This window comes from Argiope bruennichi, chromosome 3 (genome assembly GCF_947563725.1).
Source record: "Argiope bruennichi chromosome 3, qqArgBrue1.1, whole genome shotgun sequence".
NCBI lineage: Eukaryota > Metazoa > Arthropoda > Arachnida > Araneae > Araneidae > Argiope > Argiope bruennichi.
Genome location: NC_079153.1, coordinates 65625866 through 65650837, shown reverse-complemented (window position 1 = coordinate 65650837; position 24972 = coordinate 65625866). Strand labels below are relative to the sequence as shown.

General features: G+C 28.1%; 1 protein-coding gene across 6 annotated transcripts in view; it reads left to right on the top strand.

The window, feature by feature from the left end:
* Window positions 1-24972, top strand: part of LOC129963044 (sodium- and chloride-dependent GABA transporter 1-like) — a 101960-nt gene that overhangs the window by 49431 nt on the left and 27557 nt on the right. For all 6 annotated transcript variants that reach the window (XM_056077060.1, XM_056077058.1, XM_056077056.1 and 3 more), the window contains 3 exons: window positions 14211-14414; window positions 18035-18169; window positions 19100-19243. In XM_056077060.1, the coding sequence (XP_055933035.1) occupies window positions 14225-14414; window positions 18035-18169; window positions 19100-19243 (469 nt within the window). In that variant the 5' untranslated portion in view covers window positions 14211-14224. The remainder of the gene's footprint in view (window positions 1-14210; window positions 14415-18034; window positions 18170-19099; window positions 19244-24972) is intronic.

The following is a 24972-nucleotide window of genomic DNA, read 5'->3' as shown; positions in this document are numbered from 1 at the left end:
TTTAAATAATACAATGGAATTTTTTTTGTAAGAAAAATATTTATCCATTAATTTTTTTCTTCCTTGAGTTATTATACATCAAAATTCCTTTTCTTCAAATGCTTTTTTATCTTTAAAAAATTCTGTCCTTAGAAATTAAGAATATTTTATAAAATTGTTGCAAAAACAATTTAATTTCCATACTTATGTAATTTAAAGGTATGTACTGAACCATTACTTAAGAAAAAGTGTTATTAAAAGCAATTTTTTAAATTTATTTAAATTTCTATTTCGACATTTTCGATCCTCTTTAAAGTGATCCCCCCAAAAAATGTTTTACATTGTAAATCAGAGAATTTTCAAATTAAAAAAAATTATCGAAACCGAAAAAAAAAATGAAGCAGTTATTAATGTACAAATCAAATTGTTTTCAAGAATAATGCATGTCTAATTTGAAAAAAAAAAGATAGCTAGTTTCTGGGGATTCATATTAACGTTTAAAGGACATAAACATGCTTTATATAGCACTGAACTGCTCTAATTCTGATATTTCTCACAATTTATTCTTTATTTACAACCTAAAAGGAAATTCGAAAACAAAAATGGATTTATTAACATGTGAAAGTTAAAGCATATTTTCTCACTTGCAGTAAATATTGTAGCATGAGAGGCAAAAGCTTTGTTTAGACATTCTTTAACCCCTTAATACTTTCCAGCTCTTGTATCCCTAAAAGAAGCTGTTTCAAAACTGAATGAAAAAGTTAATTCTATTCTCAGCTAAATACCTTTCAATCCAGTCTGGTTGAAAACGAAAATATTTCGCTTAAAAGCTGATAGGACAAAAAGTTTTACCTTGTTTCCTTTCGTATTCACCAAGGCTGCTGTCATTTACGCATGGTTGAACAACCTATTGAGTTTTCTGACACAGATTCAGTCTACTGATGACGGTATTTTCACTTGCATTAGTATTGTAGTACATGAGAATGAAGGGCATGTTGACAACTCACTGCCATCAGTTGATAGAAGTAAAAGCACTATTGGATTATACTCTCCATTAGATAAAAAGAATCGTATCTTTTCAACGGCAGATAGGTAAGAAAACATTATTAAAAATTCCTATAGAGTATTTTGCATAATTTATATAACTGCAACTTAATATATTTATACTATTAATTATAAAGCTAGAAACTTTATAATTTTCTACATATATTACAATTATAAATTTTTATTATATAATTAAAGAATATTAATACATCATATTTATTTAGATTTTAAATTTAGAGCAATATATTTCAGATTCTTTTTAACCATAAGCAAGCACTTATGTTAGCCTAATTTTATATATTAAAAAGACTATAATTTTATTTCAATATAGCGAAATTTTAATTTTTCAGTTATATATTATCTAAAAAAAGGAAGGATTTCTTTTGAAAAAATATTTTTTTTATAATTCAGATTATTAACATTCATATATTTTAGTGACTTAAAAATACTTTATAATTTAAATATTTCTTAAAAAATTTAATAAAATGCTGAAGCGTGTACTTCATATATTTTTTTCGTACTTATACTTCGAATTTAATAGCGAGTTTATGTGTATCATTTATTAAATAATTGCAATAAGTATTTCCTGGATTTTTAATTAAAGTTGTTCATAGGTGTAATTTTTGGGAGCCAACTAAATCGTCTAAAAAAATAACTGCAGAATAAATATGCCTGATCCTATCTAAAACATTAAAATACCGATTCACACTCAGCAAAATATCCCTTTTAAAATATTTATTGAGTATTGCACTAAAGATACTATTGCCATATTATTTTGAAAAAATTTCTCTAACTTTATTATCATTTTTTATCAAATATTCTTGCTAAAGTTCTTAAAAATGTGAAATTTTGATTAAATTTGACGCTGGATAATAGTTTTTAAAAATGTTTTAAAAGAAATATTTATTTATTCGATTGCCTTTATATTTCTTTCTGTATTTGATTTAGATAAAAATCTGCTGTAAATAATAATTTTTTTTTTGTTTAAAAAACATCCTATGGAAAATTTATTAAGGTTTTGAAAAAAATACACGCGAAGATGTTTTAGATGCTTGATTACAGAAAGTATCAAACATTATAAACTGCCCCAATTCCCGATAATTTCTTATATTTTTTATAGAATAATTTTTCTACTAATTTCTTCGTTATAAAATTATTTTAAAATGCATCATATATTTAAAAATATTTTTATAAATAACATTTGCTGAACTTTTTATGAGAAGGAGCGATTGTTTTGAAAAATACCATTCATATCTATATGCAGTAGACAACCTATTTTTTCCACCCAGTTTTGATCTCAAAAAAGGTGCTTTTGTTCCAAAAAATGTTCCATAACAATTGACACATGCTCATTGTCTCCTCTCTCTAATATTACAAAACATTTCTGAAAGTAAAACAGCTTCACTACAAGTGTATTTCCGTGTTATTATAGTCCATCGCTCCGCTTATCGATTTTGCTGGAACCTGCTGTGATGGATGCCTTTTGTGAAAGATCAACATTGTCTGATCTGAACTCACTGGTACATGCATAACACAGTTTAGATTTATTTAACCTCAATAGAAGCGTTTGACATGGGTCAGAGAATATCGTTCACCCTGTTCAAGGCTCATTGTTTATGTTTACATAGTTTATTTCCATTGAATTGTTTTCAGTCGAATTTCAGAGGTGAGAAAGGCAGAAAGTTTCCCCCTTATCTCTCAGTTTGAGAGATTTATTTAATCCAATGATTTGTTTAAACTGCTAGCTCCGATTCTGAGTGGAGTCGAGCAGAAAAGTATTCCAGTAGAGAAATTTCCCACAAGGCTTCAGGAGTTTCAGCATTCAAAATAAAGCAACCAGACATCCCAGATTAGTCTGTAAAATCTGGAATTTCTACTATTTCTCCAACATTCAAAGAACAAGAGATATCTCCCTTAGATTTTCACAAACATTTTCACAATATAAAAAACACTTTGCACAACTTTGTCAAACAATCAAGAGAATTGACAAATTTGTCACAGATCTCCAGTTGACAAATTTGCCACAAATGTGCAGGAACAGTCCTGAATTTCGACTTTTTCTCCTAGAACAAGAATGATGTTCTGTTCTCGTAAGAATGTTCCGATTCTGAGTGGAGTCGGGCAGAAAAGGATAACAGAAACGAATTTTTTTTTCTCAAGACCTGTTTCCTTCAGGCTCTTTAGCATTTAACTGACCAAACATTTCGGATTAGTCTATATAGCCTCGAATTTCTACTATTTCTCCAATATTCAAACAACAGGATAGAAATCTACAATTTTGCTGTTAGTAATCGAATAAAATTCGATTACTAACAGCAAAATTGTTCTTGTAACTTTTGAATATGATAACTACAATATTTTTTTACTCAAAAAAGTTCATTTAAAATCAAATTTTTGATTTTTTCAAAATTTATCAAAATTTTGATTCCTTTTTCGGTTACAAAAATTTCTTGTAATCGAGAAAGTGAAAAATTTTCCACATTTGTTCTTGTACTGCACAAATCTTCCTGGATTGCCGGAATTTAACTTATGAATAAATAAGAAAAAAATCTGGTTTCATCTGACTTTAAAAAAATTATTAAATAAAATACGTCTATAGTTGTATCCTTAGTAATTGTAAATGAATATATTTTTTTTTTATTTTTCAAAAGTTAAATTGTTGTATGCAATACCAAAAACGTTTTCCATTTTTCAAGAAAATATGTCACATTTTAACTACATTCTTTATTTTAACTGGGCAAATACTGCATTTAAAGTATTATATATTGTTTAAATATTAAAACGTAATATTTATTGTTATTATTCCTAAAATTAGTTTTATTATTAACAATTAATCTGATCATTAATTATAATTACTGTCACTCAATTCATAAAAATTGCTTACTAATAATATATTTATCATGAATTATTTATCAAAATTGTAAGATATTGAGCATAAGTCCTTACTATAGTTTCCAGCTTAAAATTTATTTTTTTCTCAAATTGTATTCAGACAGTGTTTCTTAACTCGAATTTTTATTGAGATCCCGTAAGCTTCGAATTAAGCAAGTTCCACTGTATTAACACATGTATATTTATAAAGATTGACATTTTTTTTCTTTTGTAAAAGTTTTACCATGGAAAATTTATCCTTGTCACACTTAACCATGAAAAACAGTTTGATGCTCAAAAACACAAGAAGCTTAATCTAATTTTTCACCTAAGTAAATATCCTTGAACGTTCTTGTAGATCAATATATTGGACTTGAACTGACATTATAAGGAAAAGGTAGATTGATGGGGTGCGCTGAACAGATTATTCAAATGACGCAAATGCGTTCAGGGATTTACGATGCAACTGAACCAGTTTGTGTGAAATATTCTGCGCATTAATTTTTTTTTAAATTTGACCTTTAATATTTAAACCAACAGATTTAAAAATATTCAATTATTCCAACAGGAACAAATTTTAACTTCCCGAATCTTCCGACTGTAGAAAAGTCGGATTAAACCTGTTGATGGGCCTTGCCTTAGGTAATGCTGATTTTGTTCCTCTTTTTCTCCCCCACATTTCAAAATCAAATATCATTTATTGAATTTAGTTTAATCTTAGTCTGAGCAATTTTTACATAACAAAGATTATGACAAATTGAAAAAACAAAACAATTAATTGCTCATTAATTGATTGTTTTGTGGATCAAAGCAAAACAATCAAAAGTTTGTTTCAGAGTCTTGAACTTTTCAAATATTTAAACGAAATAATTGTTCAGTTACAAATTTTTTAATATAATCTGAATATTCTAAGTTTGCCAGAGTTTTTGATTTATAGTTAGTCGTCTAATTGCGGAAAAAAAACTAAACCGTGCTGATCACAAAACAATTTTTTTAAACATGAAAAAAATATATAATAATGCTCTACAATTTAAGCGATACTTGATTTTAGATTGAATAAATCCGACTACATAGTTCCGTATGTCAAATCGAAGTGTATATTTTATTATTTCAAAATAAAGCTCAAAATCTCTAAACCCATAGATTGTTGCCTGCTTTGTCTATTTGTTAATCCATCATTTTTCTCCGAATAATGGAAGGAAAAAAAGTCAAGAACTTGACTCAATTAAATCACTATAGAACATTTTTTAAACATATCTATACTCAAATGACGCGTTTCTAACTGAAAAATTATAGAACTAGTTGCCTTATATGATTTTATTTCCTCCATTTTCGACAGATATATTTATCAGATACGAAAGCTTCTTGGAAGTTACTTATGTAACTTTCTATTAAAACGTTAATTTCTAGAGATTTCTAATGATCTAAGATGAAATTATTATCCGTATATATAATTGTTCGGTACATTCTATAACAGAGGTTGGAGTTTAAACGCCTCTCCGCCGATGTGAAATCTAACTTCTGTTTTGGCTATAGAAACTCTGGCATGCCTTTTTTTATGTACGAATAAAGCCAATCATGAATAAAAATTAGTTATGAGATTAAAAATATCAAACATTTTTTTCATTTCTTTTGTGCTGGATTATGGCAAAGATTAATGAGTTTAGGTCTGCAATTTTTATTATTTTATAATATGCCGATTCATTATATTCTCACTTCAAAGGACAGTTTTAAGTTATTTTATTATTTTCCTTTTAATTTTGTATTTGCCAACAATTTTTTTTTCTATTAGTATAACACGATTAGTTTAAAATCAGTTTTAATTATTAATTTTAAGTTAAATTTTCGTGAAGATCATGTACAGAGAAGATATCATTGCTTGGAAACAAATGATAGCAAGCGAGAAAATTGCTAGGTGGAAGGCAAAACAAAACTAAAAGAATAAAAATTAGTAAGGGATTGCAAATTTCACATTATATTTACATTTTTTACAATGGATTGCAGCACTAGTTAATGAGCTGAGTTATACTGATTCATAATATTCTCACTTCTGTACGAGGTTACTGCAAATTTTTTCTTGCAGTATTATCTTGTGTTTGGCATTGAATTTTTTTCTGTTAGTGGATTACTATTTTTTTTCGAAACAATTTTAGTGATTAGTTTTGATTTGAGTGTTCGTTAACACTATGGAGAAAGAAACCACATCAAGAAAACAAAACTTTTAATGTTAATTTATAGCTACATATAAAGTGCTCTAAATGCAATAATTTCTTTTTTATTTCTTAAACACTCTGTAAATGTACATGAGATTTTCTACAACTTGCATTAGTTAACCTATGATAGTCATCCGAAAAGTTGTTAAAAGGATAATTGCTCGTCTAGACAGGCAATTAACTACAACATATATAAAATTCAAATGCAAATTAACTCAGAAAAACCCTTATGGCAACAGATAGCGTAATTTTCTTTAACAGTCAAGGGTCAAAGGCACAATATACTATCACAGCATTTAATTATTTGGCTTAGTATGTTAGTAAATCTACAGTGCTTAATTCCATTCATTTGCATGGATAATAAATAGTGTACTTTAACTTTGAAAATCCAGCTGCTATTTTGGGAAAGAAAAATGATAAACCTGAAAACTGCAGTGCTGTGAAAAGCTGCATTAAAGATAGACATTTAGAGATTATTAATTAAAAATATATATTCAGGTATTATCATATGTAATGCATTTTTAGACAAAGAAGATTATAAAATCTAATTTATAAATTTTATTTAAATACCTATCAAACTTTGTTACTTATTTTTAAAAAATGTAAAATTGTTGCCAACGACTATACAAAGTTTTCTCTGCAATCGTGACTCAATAAGTGATCTCTAAATTGTAAATAAGCACACATTTTTATTCAGAAAATTTTTTTTATGGTAGGTGACTATGCTAAAAAGTCGATTTCTTGCGAAATTATGATTTTTTTTTGAAATTTAATATTCTAAATGTTTGAACATGCTTTTTTAATAAAAGTATTAGAATTTCATTCTATTTTTGTCTATTTTTGGGGGGAAGTTACACTGATTTTTATAATTGCATTCTCATACGTTTAATGCTGTTTTACATTTTTAGATGCTGTTTTCTCAAATTTTAATCTTTGATATGAATTTTTAAATGAAGAACCTAATAAATTTAAATATAATACATATTTTTTTGTTCAAATTTAGTATAATAATTTCTCAATATGCTCTGTATTTCCTGAACTAGAGAATAAGTAATTTATTGATGGAGTAAGTAATTTATTCATATTTTATAATTGTTTTAGTGCTCACAAAATGAAAAAAGTTGAAAATTTCGTATTATTTATCAATCGAACCTCAATATTTAAAGAATGGACAGAAATACATTTTTTTTTTTTTAGTTTGGGGACTAGATAATATAAGTTTGAAGCTTTCTGCAAAATTTTAAGCAAATCATTTGAAAAATCTCTAAATTAGAAGATTTTTGCTTTTTAGTCAAAGTAAGGTCCTTTTTTCTAATTAAAAAAACTTTTGCCCTTAACTGGTACATTTTGATTTCATAGATGTTTTTTCAATTTTTTTTAAATGGAAATATTTAGAAATATAACTATTTTCGAACGTTTTTCAAAAAATTCATCCCGAACGTAATCACATACCGTATGCTGTGAAAAATTCTTTTGTTTAAATAAATAAATTTATTTTTGAAAAAGTTGAGATGATTCAATTTTTGTATAAACGCTAAGATGTATGAAGTAAAATATTCTTGAGAAATTAAAATTTGAAACGAAAGTGTTCGACTCTTTTGCCATCAAAACTGATCGGACTATGAAGTTTTGAATTTCTGTACATTTTGAATAATCAATGATTGCCTCGAACAAACGCCGTGCATTGACAATTGGATGCTTCTCGAGTCGGCCAATGAAAAAAAAAAAAAAGATAGTTGGTAGAATAAACAGCGAAACACTATTCTCTGATGATGTTTAACAAAAAGTCACCTTATAATAATATATATATCTTATTTTTTCTTTTAAGAATAAATAAATTTATTAATTCATATTTAATAGAACTCTTAAATTATTTTTCATATTGCTTCATAAAATATTCTAAGTCCTAGAAAATGAATAAGTTATTTTTTTACCAATGCGTTGTTTTATTTTAATGTAAATTTTTTTTGTATATTATACTATAGCCATAGTTCCCTGGTTTTTATAAAATTATTCAAAAACTCCACGTTAGGAGAATCTAAATTTTTTAACACTGCGACCAAATTTTTAGGAGCCAAAACTTTATCATATTGCATTTTTTTAGAAGAAAAGAACCTGTTCTTTCGGGAAGAGTTTTAGAGGCCTAAAAGAAACATTTTAGAAAAACACACATTTATCATTAAACATAAAAAAAAATATTTACAAGATGACTACTTTTTTACAAATTTATAAATATTTACAAAAATATTAAAGTATCAATAGACAAATGAGAGCGAACTACGTCAAAATTAATGCACACATAATCGAAAATGAGCTTTCATTATGAAAAAGAAAAGCATTTCTTATTAAGTAGGTGGAACTGAGCTAACACAAATTACTCATTTGGTAATTGCACGTCCTTTTCCTCGCATTGCTGCCACGTAGTTTGATGGAGATTCTAAGCCCATAAATTATTGAAAGATATATTTACATTCAAGATCTCACCGCGATTAAAAATTGGCTCAACTCGCCAATTTGGGAGCACCTGTTCTATAGGATGCTTTAATATCCTAATTTAAAAAATTCAAAAACTGACTCACTTTCATTTATTTATTTATTTATTGCAGTATGGTAGTTCTATCTCTAGTTCTTACCCATTCTCTTTACTTAATATCTCATAATCTAATTTACATCAGCGAGAGTATTGCAGTATGGTAGTTCTATCTCTAGTTCTTACCCATTCTCTTTACTTAATATCTCATAATCTAATTTACATCAGCGAGAGTATTGCAGTATGGTAGTTCTATCTCTAGTTCTTACCCATTCTCTTTACTTAATATCTCATAATCTAATTTACATCAGCGAGAGTATTGCAGTATGGTAGTTCTATCTCTAGTTCTTACCCATTCTCTTTACTTAATATCTCATAATCTAATTTACATCAGCGAGAGTATTGCAGTATGGTAGTTCTATCTCTAGTTCTTACCCATTCTCTTTACTTAATATCTCATAATCTAATTTACATCAGCGAGAGTATTGCAGTATGGTAGTTCTATCTCTAGTTCTTACCCATTCTCTTTACTTAATATCTCATAATCTAATTTACATCAGCGAGAGTATTGCAGTATGGTAGTTCTATCTCTAGTTCTTACCCATTCTCTTTACTTAATATCTCATAATCTAATTTACATCAGCGAGTGTATTGCAGTATGGTAGTTCTATCTCTAGTTCTTACCCATTCTCTTTACTTAATATCTCATAATCTAATTTACATCAGCGATAGTAATGCCATTTTAATAAATTAGTTAAACGTAGTACTTAATATAGTTCAATTCCCTTTCTCCTCGAAACGACGAGCAGCATAAGAAGTAAATTAATCAATACTCACAAGAAATGATTCTTACTAATAAAGTGTATAATTTTTCTTTTGCCTCTTTGCTATTTAGATACAAAAATATTTTTTAGAATAATGTTTCCTTGAGATTTTCATTATAATCCATATTTTCTTTTCATAAATAAATAACAATGGTATGAAGCCAAAATTCCCTTTCATTCATATATGGCAATTACTCGGTATTCTAAGGATTTCCTCAATACATTTTTTTAAACGATGATTTGATTCCGCTGGAAAGAAAAAAAACAATGAAACAGTATTCATTAGAGAATTATATTTTAAATGCAATAACAAAACAGGATGACGATGAAATAATCTTTTTCTCAGTAGTACCAACTGTGTCTAGACAACGTACTCATCTTACTATAAAGAAAATTTTCATCTTTGATTCGCTTCAATCAATCACATTTGCGATGCAAGCCCCCCCCCCCCACACACACACTGTTCTTCTTTAGCCTGTATTCGTAAAACATAAATGTCTTATTATTTTTCAATATTATTTATTCAAATAATATTTTGAATTTTGAAAACAAAATAAAATCATTCCTGTATCTCTTGTTAATTAAACATGTGTTAAACTCGAACATTTTATTCGAATTATTGGCTGCGGAATTTGACGAAAAGTGAAGCTAGAATAAAGGTCAGAAAAAGGAAGTCTGTACAGATGTCGACAGAAATAAATTTGCAGGCACGCACTGCCGTTATGTGAAAAAAAAATGCAGTCATCGGGAATTCAAACAATAGCCGTGATTGTTAAGGCTTGCAACCTGTGGATAGTAATTAAGTCCTTGTTAACATAAAGGAAAGAAATATAAAGGAAATTAGTAACAAAAAAATTTCAGACACCGTATATTTACCGGCTGGAGTGATGAAACTATCAATAGAAAGATTGACCTTCGAATTTGTTTAATCTTCTAAAGAGGTGACACAATTTTCTGGGAATAATTATCGTTATTTCAATCCTTTCATGTGAGAAAGTAAAGTACATAACGATATTTAAATACGTTTATGTCATTTTTTTTTAAATTGCTGCTTTGACATACTTTTAAATTTAAATGTCGAAAATTCTCTCAGAAAAAGTAAGTCAGACACGTCACGTGAAAAGTTTAAAAAATAAATTAAAGTATAAATGTGTTTTTAAATGTAAAATGAATAAACTGAGATTACTTTAAAAGTATTACTTAACCTTATTATGCGCTTTTTTACTTTCTTGCATACGAAGTGTAGAAAATTCAAACTCAGTGGAAATGCCATCTCCGTAACTTTCTCTTACACTCTCCAAAAAAAGCCTTATCCCCCTTCCTCCATATAAAATTTGGGACCCTGGGTAAGATCACGAATACTTTGCATGACACTGGTGAACGATAGTTATGAAATATAGATCTTTAACAAGAATACCGCATTTTTACTAAATCTATAGTGAGAATATATATGTTTTGCACATATTTTTGTTGGCCGATTGACATCAAAATTTAACACAAAGCAACAGTTGGAGTCCCAAGGTAACATATCATTTCATAACATTTATGCATTATTGCGTTTACATGCGTGAGAAAATACATGCATACAGACAGACAGACAGTCAACTATTTGACAAGTTTGTTTCAAAATTTAATGTATTTATATTTTAGACACTAAATTTGTGTACTAAACTTTATTTCTCCAGCTCATTGACTTTTTTTTGGGGGGGGGGGGTGGAGGGGGAATCATCGAGTATTCATTTGTATTCGAACAGCCAGACAGACAGACAGATTTTTTGTTAATGGATTTCATTCAAAAAAATTTTTAAATCTACAAATTTGGGCGCAATTTCATATACCAAATTTCAGCTCAAAGCATTTTTGAGTTATCGTGTTCACAGGCATACACACTGATTGACTGAGAAACAGGCAGACAGAAAGACATTATGCCAGATGTATCTTTTTCTGATTGAGGGAGATCTGAAACATGTAGATTCGTCAAAAATCTCCAGTACTTCTTCCATACTTAGAAAATAACGATTCGATCCCGAGATTTGGACGACTCTAAACGTTCCAGACCTTCTTGAGTTCGAAAGACGCATTTTTGGTACTATGCCTGTCCGGAGTCTGTATGTGATCATGAACTCTTTGAGCTAGATGGGTGAAATTTGGTATAATTAGAGACCAAATTTGTAGATTTCTATCAAATGTTGAACAAAACCCATTTAAAAGAAGTCTGTTTGGCTCGCTCTCTGTTCAAATACAAATGAAATCGACAACTTCGAACCATAAAGAGCTAGATAAATTTGATAAAGTAGGTTTTGAATCTTAAATGTAGATTCTTATCAGATCTTGAGAAAAATCTGTCAGAAGGTTGAATGTGTGTCGGTCTGTACTTTCGTATGCATATCAGTAAAATTCGGTAAAATCAGTAAAATTTGATATGAGATCTTGTGACTAACAGTAGTTCCTTGCCAATCAATTTGTATCATCGATTCGAAAAAAAGTCCAAAATACATATTCATACTATAGTTTCGGTCAAACCGTTAGATCACCGTCAACATTTTGTAAAAATGCTGACCAATGCTAGACACCCTATTTTATGCGGAAAAGAGAGAGATAATTACCTTTATTGGAGAGTATGCGAGAAGATTTCACGGAAACCACTCCCACTTGTTTTAAAAACGAACATTCAGATACATGTTTCTTATATTATAGGTATTGTATTTTCTTATCAGTCAAAAGCAATGGTGTCATTGCATTTATATGGCAACCATAAAGAAAATGAAGATAAAATATTCATATTAAAATACTCTAACCAAATTGAAGCAAAGATTTAATGGAAACAATATTTTACCCACTTTTATTCATTTTAATTTATTTCATGCTTACATAGATGAAATTCTGCAGTCTATTCTTCTTTCACGTCACAATCTATTAGAATTCTGAAGTTTTTTTTTTATATTTGTATGTTTCTCAAAACAGTGCAATGCCTCGATAGTTTTCGTATCAAAGTTATTAGCTAATTGAGTAATTTTGTTTAGTTTCGCCCCTTTGTATTTGAAAAATGAATTTCAAGATTTCATTCTATTTCTAATAATAAATCATAAAGTGAGAACGAAACCGTTAAAAAATAGTTCAAATAAATAAACTACAGTTTGTTATGTTAAGAAATATATGTTTATGTACTTTATTATTTTATTATGTTGTCTACTGTCTTTGTTCTTTTATTTTGGAATGCTTATTTTTTTACCAGCAAAATTCTAATTTTTTTAATGTAAATATTAATGAGCTCTTTAACGGTATAAAACTTTATTGGCACACCCTATATTCATCCATCTTACCAATCTTACTTTATTATTCCCCATTTTTATTGCAATTAAAAGTAATAATTTCAATTTTGGAAATATTTATATTTTCCAATTTATTAAACAGATTATATTTCTGGATTGATTGATGATTTTCTTTTCTGCAGCGAACACAAAAGATAAATACATATATCTATTGGATGGTTCTGCAATTTATTATATCAATTAAGCTCTCATTGATTTTTTTTTGTTTTGTAATTGATGAAATTTGTGTACCAGCTACTGTATAAAACAGTGAGACCGGAAAGACGATTCGCTATTTTTTATGCCATACATATATTATCAGAAATAAGTCTAAGTAAGAATATGTAAATGATTCAAGAAATTCAATTTGATAGAAAGCGGTTGAATCAAATCGGCCTTTTTCAATAAAAATTGCAAGCAAATATACAAGGTTATGATAAAGATACAAAGTTCCTTTTGTCAAAAACAAAAATCTGTATTTGTCTGTGCTTCTGAATATAACGATAAATAAACGGAATTACTTCAGGATTTTCCTTGTTCAGCTAATGCTTATCCAATAATTCTTTATTTGTTTAATTCGATGAGAGGCATGTGTATCTACTTATAAACAACAACAAAAAAAGAACTGTTAGTCATAAACTCCATCACGTTATTTCGAAAACTTGTTATTTATCATTTTTAGACCGAATGATGAAGGGCAAACATTTAATTGCTTTATTCCTTTCATGTAAAAATCAAAGCATTTTTAATCCAGTCCAGATGTGAAACTTTATTTTTCTTCTGCAACAGCTTATTACAACTTAATAATAATTTATTGTTCCCTCAGCAAAGGAAATAACAGCAGATATTTCTTTTCTTTCTAAAACCAATCGAAACAACCTTTAATTGACATTTGTTTCTAAGGAAATAATGCGAGTTTGAAAGCATAACATTTTTATGCATGTATATCTATTTAATTGTATATTTTCACTATCCATATAACTCGTGTCGAAGTTGTAAATGTGTCGGCATAGTTAGTATAGCAACATTTTTAATATTTTATTTTGAATATTTAATTTCAATTTCAATATTTTAAAGATTTCTGAGTTTTTCTCAGGGGTATAGATAGTTCTATATCTTTCCAAGGTTGGAATAATTATTAGAATTCCCTTGATTCCAAAAATATTTTTTCATTAGGGTTTAAAAAGAATAAGAAATGGAATTTTTTATTATTTTTAACATTATTTAAAATAGTTGAAAAACATCTTTTTTACCTGACATAAACACTCTGAATTTTTTTCAGATGTTAGCTTTTCTATATTAAATCGTTTTACCTTGCTCTTCTGTCTATAAGCTATGTTACTGCATTAAAATCGAATGAAAAAATTTAAGAAAACATGTCATTTTTTTAAAGCTAAGTTGTCATTTTGACATTAATAAGCTCTTCTTTCTTTTCTAGTTGCCAGCATTCCAATGACGGCAGGTAAAGAGAAGGCCGTAATGGCCATGGACTCGGAATCCTTAGAGACCGAAGATCCTGAAGAAGTGCCGGAACGTGGACATTGGACAGGACGATTCGATTTCCTTCTGGCGTGCCTGGGTACTGCTGTTGGACTAGGGAACGTTTGGAGATTTCCTTATCTTTGCTACAAAAATGGAGGAGGTAAGACTGAACGCAAATGAGCTTAGAATGTAACGCAAATTTTTATTTTTCTTCTCATAATTCATTACTATCTATATAAAGAGAATTAAGATAATACCAGTTTAAAAACTGATCCTAAATCTGCGTCAGTTTATTGAAAAGATGATCTGTTCCATCGTGATATTAATGGAGTTATTTTAATTTCATATGACACATATCATGTATGTTGTGTAGATTTAATTTTGAATCTCACTGGAGCAATTTTCCTGTAAGAAAAATCTATGACATTATAGTCCTGCATAAGACCAAGTGTTGTTAAATGCTAAATGATACTTGTAGTTGCTTTTGTTAAGCGACTGTACGTGATAATAATCTCAATGGTGATAATAATCTTTCAACCTACTTTACTGAATACTCTTATTATGAATAACCAGACCAATGCTGATAATAAACACTGAAAGCCATTCATAGTGTCATAATCCAATGTAAGAGCAGGTGTTGTTAGGTATTAGATGATGTTTATTGTCACTTTAGTTAAGCGATTGTGATATCATATGATGTTGATAGTAATCAAAGAATCAATCTATCTCACTGAACATACTTTGTTATAAATAACTTGACACTACTAGTAACAAGCACTAAATGAATCCTCCCATGGTCAAAATGTGCGTGCTTTGCATATTTTAGAAGCTTCAAAGGTGCTGTGAGCAATGAAACCTTAACCAGTCTCGTTACCAGTTAATAAGAAGTAAAACTGTTTATTCATGCAATGGCTTCTCATCTCCGAAATCGAAATGCCCCTCCTATCGGGTTTACATTAATTACAACATTTTTTTTATCATCTCTATATTTCTATCCCACTTGATTTGTACACAGCCTTTTTCTTATAATCTCAATTTAATTTCTTAATAAGTGCTGTTAGTTTTAGTATATTTTTCGTTATGTAATTATTCTGGATATTGAAGCTGTCTTCTACCTTTAAAAGGAGAAATAATCACGCCACTTCTTTTCAAGCACCAACTGCTGCCTATATATTGAGATATTGTCATCACTATGGCTAGATCAATCATCCTACGGTCTGGATTTTGAGTGTTAACTACAGTGTTTACTCAATTTAGGGGAGGGGGTGGGGTGATTAAGAAGCTCTAAAAGTTCCTTTTTTGCCAATGCTATATACAAAAAGGAAAATTATTTAATTTATTTCTCTACTGTCCTTGACATACATCTTAGGAATGCATGCAATTCCAAATTAACAACGATTTGCAAGATTCATCGATCCATTGTTTGAATAGCGTATCTTTTAAACAGTACCGACAATTACATAACTGAATGCCTGAATTCTTTGCTCATTTTCAACTGACAAATTTATAGATCTATCTTATCTCAGATTTGGAATCCAAATGAATTATTCGTTAATTATATATGCAAATGACAAGGAGTTTATTTGTTTATTGATGTTGTTCTCTTTTATTATGATGCAATTTTGGAATAATTTGTAATTCTTATGAGTATGTATTTTTTTCTGCGAATCCCTATAATACGTCCAGAGAAAATTCCCTGAAGAACGCATTATGACGCTGAGAAATAATTAAAAGAATTATTTTTGCTTGCTTTTACACATCAATACACATATTCGCAAGAATGCATTCAGCTTATCTAGAAAACAATTAATCTGCTTAGTGTTGCATTGTTGCATGGAAAGTTTTCGTGTTACAGTGAAAGACGAAAACGTACTTGGGACCATTTTAGCAGTGCGGCAGAAAAATGTATACTACTTGGGACATATTCAAATTAACTTAATCTTACTATGTGAAATTCGTATTAGCGCGATGTCTTGTTCTTGGAGAGCTATGCAATTTCACATTATACTATTAGAACGCAGTTTTATATGAAGTTAAGTTGTGCATCTCTGCAATTATAATACTCCTCAATATAGGCCTTGTTAACATTTATTTGGAAAATATTATGCAGGAAACACATTTTACTAAGAGTGTTTTTTGTTTGGCATATTAAGTTGTTTGTTTCCAAAATTTTAAATAATGAGCAGAATTTTAGCATGACAAAATTATGTGCAATTTTTATGCAATATTGCTTAATAGATTTAAATAAAATATCGAAAATAAAAATTTTACTACTTTATTTTAATGCGGGACTAATAATAGAATGATTGGTACTTATTGTTGTTAAATAAACTTGGTATAATTGTCAAAATCAAAAATTGGCTTTCTCAATCTTTTAAAATTATGAGTTTGATATCAAAATTTTAAAAAATTAAAAAATCATTAAAAATATTTGATTTAATCATTATAAGTTTTGATGGAGTTAATGATTTTCTGATTAAAAATCTCTAAATAAAATAAAACTTATGTTTCGAATTATGAAATCAACTCCTTTAAATTTAAAAGATATTCAGGAAGCCATGTTTATAAAGTGGACAAACTAAATATCAGAGAAAATCCTACACCCATTAAGAAAAGACAAATTTTGTCAAATGACAAGTTGTTTTTAGATTAAAAAGAGGGAAAATTAAAAAAATAAGTGGTTTGTTAAATTAAACTCTTTATGAAAATAAAAAATGAAAGATCTAACATTTTTCAATATTTTGTATGATTATTACAGCAATATCATGCTTAATCCATTTTCAAAATAATAGATTCCCCTTTCAGAAATCTGGCTCGCTTGAAGATTAGCTCACCTGAAAACAACCTGCAAAATCCTGATTTAACAGAACCTGATTTTTAAGAACAAAGAGTTTAAAACTAATACGTACTTTCCTAATAAACCTAAAACAATATAGGCAATACTTCCAAAAATAAAAAAGAATAACAATCAGGTTGCTATGAGCAATTCTTGCAAAAAGAAAACGTATATGCAATTAGAAATGAAAAGAAAAAGAATGAAAAACACATTTTGGCACGAAAATTAGATGTCTTATCAATAAAACAACTCGAATGATTTTTATGAAACATTACACATGTTATATAAGACGCAGCCCGCTTTATTTTGACAACATACGATAGAAGAAATAAAGTAACGTCAGATGCTCTTCAGCATTATATTTTTGCGTAGATGTACAGTACAGTTGTACAAAGAAATCTGGATCCTATAAATTATTTAAGACAACAGAATGAGGCCCTAGCTACTTATAGATGGCACGAGAATCCTACACGACATCCTACTGGAAAATTAACGCAAAGTATACATCAAGATACAAAAACTTGTATCAAATATCGCTACACATTCGAATATTTTTGGTTCTTTTTGACCACTTTTTATTCTAAATAATAATTTAAGAATAATCATATTAACATACATTATAGCAAAATATAGATTAACTCCAATCCTTTTACTATGGGAAATTTTAAATTTCCAACATATATAAATTAACTTCTGAGGTATATGATCAAATGCTCACTATGGAAACAAAATGTTATATTCTTCTACAAAGAATTCATCACAAATAATTAAACATGTTTCAAAGTCCATGATTTTTATGTATTTGACAGATTTTGATGTACATCATATGATGATTACATCATATGGATGAAAAATATATTTTATAAAAAAAATTCATGGTTAATAGTCTAACGAATTTCCTTTCAAAATACATTATGTTAACAGGAAAATGTCTCTCGTTATAGGGGCTTTTGTTCTCGCTTACGTCGTAATGGTATTTCTCATTGGCATGCCAGTTTTCCTTCTGGAATTAACAATGGGGCAATACAGTGCCTTTGGACCATCAAAAGTCTTCAGCTCTATCGCGCCGATATTCAAAGGTAAGAAACGAATAGTAATGGCAATAATTTTACATAAATATAGCAAGCCCAATTAAATGGTGTACAAGATTAAGAAATAAAAAGAACTTTAAAACCTTTATAGCAACCTATTTTATCGATTTTGATTATTTTTGATTATGATTTTGATTATCATTCTATTAATGATACATGCAACTGTGTACTAAAAATAAAAAACATTTACTTCATAGGAGATACAAGTACAGCCATTAATCCGTACAAAAATAAGTTATATTTTTCTAGTATGCTTTTTCATTAATGAATATTTTGTAAATATTACGTTAGCAAAATAACTAAATACGGTTTTAGTGCATATAATTATTATACTAATTGGAATCAATAAAAGGTAATGAATTATAAAATTACAAAAATATTCATATAAAAAAAGGGAAAAGCGAAAAGGCTTCATTTCATTGTGAAAGATAAATGTTTGTGATACCCAAGTTCACTTCCAAATGATGCAGAAGGTGAAATAGTTACTCATCTTGGATCTTTATATGAATTTATTCAGTATTCAAATGAAGTTTTTAAAATAGGAGAAACTAATTAATGAATACTTTAATATTAATAAAGTAAATAGAAGCAATTTTTCAGTGTAAAGTTGAGTTAATTTTTTAAAAATCGGTAACCTAGTATATTATTCATAAATTGAGTGACATAGAAGTTGTCACACGTGATTTGGTCAATAATGACGAAGATTAGATGTATGAATCAAACTTGCAAATACTATCCTATGCAATAAATATAGGCGACAATATTAAACTACTCGGAATTGAATTATTTGTTAAAAATAGTTACAATAAAATTTCTAAAAACTCTTAATTTTAGCTATTATATCAAATACATCTGTTTAAGTTTGAAATTTATATATTTTTTACTATTAATTAAATAATAAAGTTCTGATTTTTGCAGGTGTTGGATACGCAATGGTGATATCCGCATCACTGGTGTCCATTTACTACAACATGATCATTGGTTGGACATTGTTTTATTTCGTCGATTCTTTCCGTTCAGATCTGCAATGGCAATACTGTCATCACGAATTCAACACTGATCGTAAGTGTAATAATAAGATAGCGAAATTTTTAATTTGAAACAATCGTATCGTTACACCGTAGAATATTGTTACGAAAATTCGTAAGGTGAGTATATCGTGAAAAATCCAACCTCGATAACTAATCATGAATGAGAAAATTCATTCGACTGATTTCTTTTAGCTCTTATCATTTTGTAGCTACCATGTTCACTCCCACTTGGAAATAAATACAGACTTACTGTAAATAGATTTTGTTCAAAACTTGATAGAAATTTACAAATTTTAAGTAAATACCTCTTACCAAATATCATCTATCTAGCTCAAGGCTTTTTTTAAAAAGTAATCATAGTTCCAAAAAAAAGGAGGGGGGGGGGGGGGGGTCATATTCACGGAGATTTGAAAAGCGGATATATGTCAAAATTTCGTGATCGAATTTTTTGTCAATTATAAACTCTGTATACGTTGTCAATTATTTTTCTCTGTATACTTTGTTTACGAAAAAAAGCAAGAAATTTTTCTTATTAAATCTCTTTCTTCCTATGGCTGATAAAAATTTTCACTTTCACGAGAATAAAAATTTATTTTGCAATGCATATTATCACATTCCTTTGAAAGGAGGAGGATATTTAAAGAATAATTGTTATTGTTTCAATAATTTATGCGGAATTATTAAGAAAAATTGTTATTGTTTCAATAATTTATGCGTAATTATTAAGAATAATTGCTATTGTTTCAATAATTTATGCGGAATTATTAAGAAAAATTGTTATTGTTTCAATAATTTATGCGTAATTATTAAGAATAATTGTTCAATGTTTTGATAATTTCATGCTGCCTACAGTATTTCAGTTCCGAGTTCTAAATTATTCTATATCAGCTATAAAAAAAATTCATAATATTAAGATAAATCCTTTGATTTCTACGTGCCTTTTTATTCCTGAAAACCTCAAATTCTTTTTTATTCCAAGTTTATAACAAATTCATATAAATTCTATCAATATTAAATTTTGACAAATTCATTTTCACTGAAATATTTTAATGTTTGATTAAATATTTGCTGTTATTTTCAGCCTAAAATTTTTTTTTGTTTGACTAGTCCTAAATATGTAAATCCGTAAACTATACAACTTTATAGCTTGTAGTGACAATAGCAGAAAAAAAAAGAATTAAAAGAATTTTTCCAAATAACACCATTATTCACAAAATAAAATAAAATAAAATAAACCTTATTGTTTATCATATCAAAAGTAGGTTTACATACATTTGTCAGAATACAGTTCATTCAAAAAAAGAGAGAAAAAAAAATACTGAATTTCAAAAATCACGAAATACAAAGTATAAAAACATTTGTTGTAACATAAAATAAAAGTTTTCCCCCCGATTTTAAGTGTTTAAACAGCATTTTATGTAGAAGAATTTCAAAAGTACAATAGAATCCATCAGCTGACTCTAAAAGAACCAAGGTTATATGTTGAAAGGGAGTAGGACGCATCGATATACTATTTCTGGTATTAGCAGATGCGGATTGTGATTGAACAAGGCCGTCAACTTTTCCGAAGGACAGGGGAAATAGTTTTGACTCCGATTAACTTTTCCGACGTCAATTACTACATGATTTATTTCCAAAGGAGACTACCCCTTGATTAGATCTGCTCTGAAGAATATTGATTCCGGCATTAGTGACTAATGCCATGAAGGAGAAGACAGCAACAAAAATTTGAAATGTCACAGCCATAAAGATTGCACTCACGTTTTAAATTATAAGCAAAGCATGATTTGAAACCCATCAAAAAGATAAAACAAATTTATAGAATAGAAATTCCAACTGTTTTTAGCTAAAATCGAGGGCTCCGAAATTTTAATAGAAACCATCGAATCAATAAAATCTTCCAATTAAAAGGTGTACATACACAGTAGAAGATTTTTTTTAAGTTTAAAAATCCATTTTTTTACAGTAGGTCATTAATATATGTTTAAACTCATTTCAGTGAAAAAAACATATTACACTAATTATTAATTAATTAAATAATATTTTATGATCTAATTAGCCTATTTTTTGAAACATGATATCTTAAATTCTAATTTGTACAGACACACAATTCTAGTTGGAAATTATACCTAATATTAGCCTTCATATTTCCTGCCTCAATCAAGTTATAAAAATATATATTTTTTAACAATTTTTTCATCAACGATGAATAGAAATAGCGAGGCACAAAACATCCACTGTTTCATACAGATTACTTTGATATATAAATATTTGTATTTGGTTAATTTCTTGTTGAGTTACGATTGTTTGAATGAAGCAACATAGTGGAAAAATATCATTATTCATAAAATGAGTTTAAAAAACACCGAAACTAGAGTTTTTAGTGAAAGTACTTCAAGAAAAATAATTATAACTCGAGAAATATTCTGAATATTGACAGCATCTTGGTATCGTTTGAAAGCTAGAGGATCAGAGAACATTTTGAAGCAATAAAAAAATATTTGATATTTGGAACGATTTTCGAAATTTCTAATGTGCGCGTACATCTTAAATCATTTTTCATAATTAAAAATGAGCTTTTTTGAGGTAAAAGAAGATAGGGTTCCCCAGAAACTTTCTCACATTCTTCTATATAAAGGTATAATACCCCCCCTCTCTCTATATAATATTATTAAGAAGAAAGAAATAAAATGAAATTTAAAAGTTTTATGCAAACTATGTTATATTTTAAATCGCATAAAAATATTTCGAGGATTCTTGATTTCCTTATTTGTCAAATGAGCAAAAAAATTAAAGAAGTGAATCAGCAGAAACTTTTTCAGCGAATCAGAACTTTCTGTTGCGCGATAAAGAAGTAAATATTTTAATTCATCAGGAAAAAATTATATTAAAATCATTGAAAAAAAAATACTTTGATAAATCTTGTTTTTAATTAAAGAGAAATGTTCTAAATATGACTTCAACAAAATTGAAAAAAGTAATGGAATTATGATGTTATAGACAAATATTTTAGTTTTAAATTTTTCGCGGAAAAAAGAAACTTAAAATATTTTTTTTAATGCTATCCGTTAATGAGGAGAAAAAAAAAGTTTCTTTAGAATGACAGTTATATGTTTCCTTCCATGGCTCCCTGATTTTGATTTACCATCATTAGTAATGATACAATGGCAAATAAATGGGGAAAATCATACATTTTTTATATTTAATTATAAAAAACGGGCTTTAAAATACATTGAATCAGTGTTACGATAACCTATATGCCAAATTCCATGACTAAGTGCAATGGATTTGTTTGGATAATACAGACACACGTGGATGTGAGAGCACACGCATAACTTTCTTTTATGATTACAATCTTGCAAGGAGTTCGTTCTTCGTTCAATTAACTTTATTAAGCGGTGAAAACCTACTTAGTCTACTTAATCAAGAAATAGCAAAAATTCTTGGTACTTACTCGTTTAAACATCGTTTTTACATCAAACTTCTATATCAATAAATAGAAATGTTTTTCAACAAGCACTGAAGCATTCAAGCACGATTCTTAATCATTGGTTCAATAAAGAGAAAAGTTTTTTTTTTTAATTGTATTGGGTTTTGTTTCTTTAATCTTTAAAATTGCAACCATTCATTAATATGTTAAAGGATAGAGAATTATTTTTAGAACATTTCAACGTAATGAATGAATAATAAATTTCGTAAGAATAATTTGAATATTAATTATAAGTAATCACAATACTGAAAATGCTTTATGCTCGGATGCTTTATCTAATTACATAAAAAAAAAGCCTTTGCGCTCAATATTTCTGAGACCCGAATAGCTTGTAGCTTTATTTATGATGACTCTCTTCACGTTTCGAAAACAATCAGCTTTAAATTAATTTTCTTGAAAAATTTTTTTTATTTTATTTATTTATATTATACTAATTTATATTTTTAGTAATGAGATGGTTAAGTTTACATTTCTTTCTAAAAAAAGGAAGAAAACTGTTATAATGAACTATTGTTTACAGATCCTACAATATCAGTAAGCAAGTGCAAGTTATATTAAAGACATTTTTCAATTGAAATACAAATAACACAAAATCTAGATCAGCAAAATAATAAAAATAAAATGAAACAATGATAAAAGGTAATTAATTAATTAAATAATAATTATAATAAATAATAATAATAAAATAATAATAATTTAATTAATGAAGTAATGATAATAAATGAGCGAAATAATCCAAAAATAATGTTCTAAATTCAATTTTCTCGTACCAAAACTCAATGGTAACAGAAGTTCAATTCTGTATGACACTGACGATCACAAAATTTTGACTAGATGGTTATCTGTAGGAAGTTACTAAAATTTAAAGACATTAAATTTTTAATTACGTTATTATACTAATTGGGACGCAAAAGCATTCAAAACAGTTCAAAGCTTGCCAAACCCCCATTACTAAAATTTTATAAAAAAATCCACCACTTTAGTAATATTTGTATTTCAAAAGTGAGCTTAATTAACTTGTTTCCCAAATAGTGATTCGCTGGAATGTTAGATAATGATCATTAAAAAAAAAAAGAAAAAAAAAAAAGATGAATTCTATAGAGAGGTCATGCCCTGATTCCTCAGTTGTGTAAAAACTTTTAATTGTGTTCCTGAAGGTTAAATGTCAACAGCGCTGGAAATGCTGCTCTTTTTTCCCCCACTTTGCGTAACATTCACTGGAATTCAGAAAAGAAAATGAAGAGAGACAGTTCTAGAATACTAATATGTCACATTCTCTTATTAAAATGCTTAACTGTACTTTTATTAGAAAGAGTAATAAACCCTGCCCCTTTCCTCTTAAATGGATAAATATAATGGATATATAATGGAGATAGATATACATATGAGTAGAATTTTTAAATATCTAATGGATATATTGGACATTGGATGCCCTAATATGATGGGATATATGATAAGAAGGATGTAAAAAGTTTAATTTGAAAATATCCCAAAACAGATCTTTATTCTTCTCAGCATGAAAATTTTTGAAAACATTCAGTATTCATGTTTAAAATTTTATTTAAAATATTTAAAATATTGACTTTTAATTTAAATTTTAAACAATTTTCTTTTTTCTAAGTGTTTATTAGCTAGATACTCAAAACAATATAATGAGTACACAACATGTAGATTTCGAAATAATATAATAAATACACAACATGTAGATTCCAGAATAGTATGAGTACACAGCATTTAGATTTCATACAAAATTAAGTTTTTGATTTCCATATGTATTAAAGAATTCCTACTTATTTTAAAAGCTTGTAAACTTTATAGATTTTTTCCCCTTCGTTTGATATATTTCCCCTGGGTTTTGTATTTTTCGCATAAGATTTCTGTTTTATGGTAATTAATTTCACTATCGTATAGCAGCCCATTCTAATCCATATTCCACCATACACATGTGACGCTAGCGTATGTTCAACTACTCAAAACTGAAATCTTTTCACTCTAATATTAAAATAATTGATGATTTATACAGCTTATCTGGACACACAAATATTAGGCTGTAGTACTTTCAAAGAATGCTAGCATTAAAGATATTACTACATCAACTATTCCATCATTTTAAACAGAACACTTCTGGAGAAACTGAATGACAACATCATCCTGCTTCGGCTAAAATTTATAAAATCATTTCTTATATCCTCTGATATCAAAATGGAATGCGAATCTAAATTATCTATTTAGTCACTTCCCCAATAATCAAAAGAAAAAGAGAGAAACTT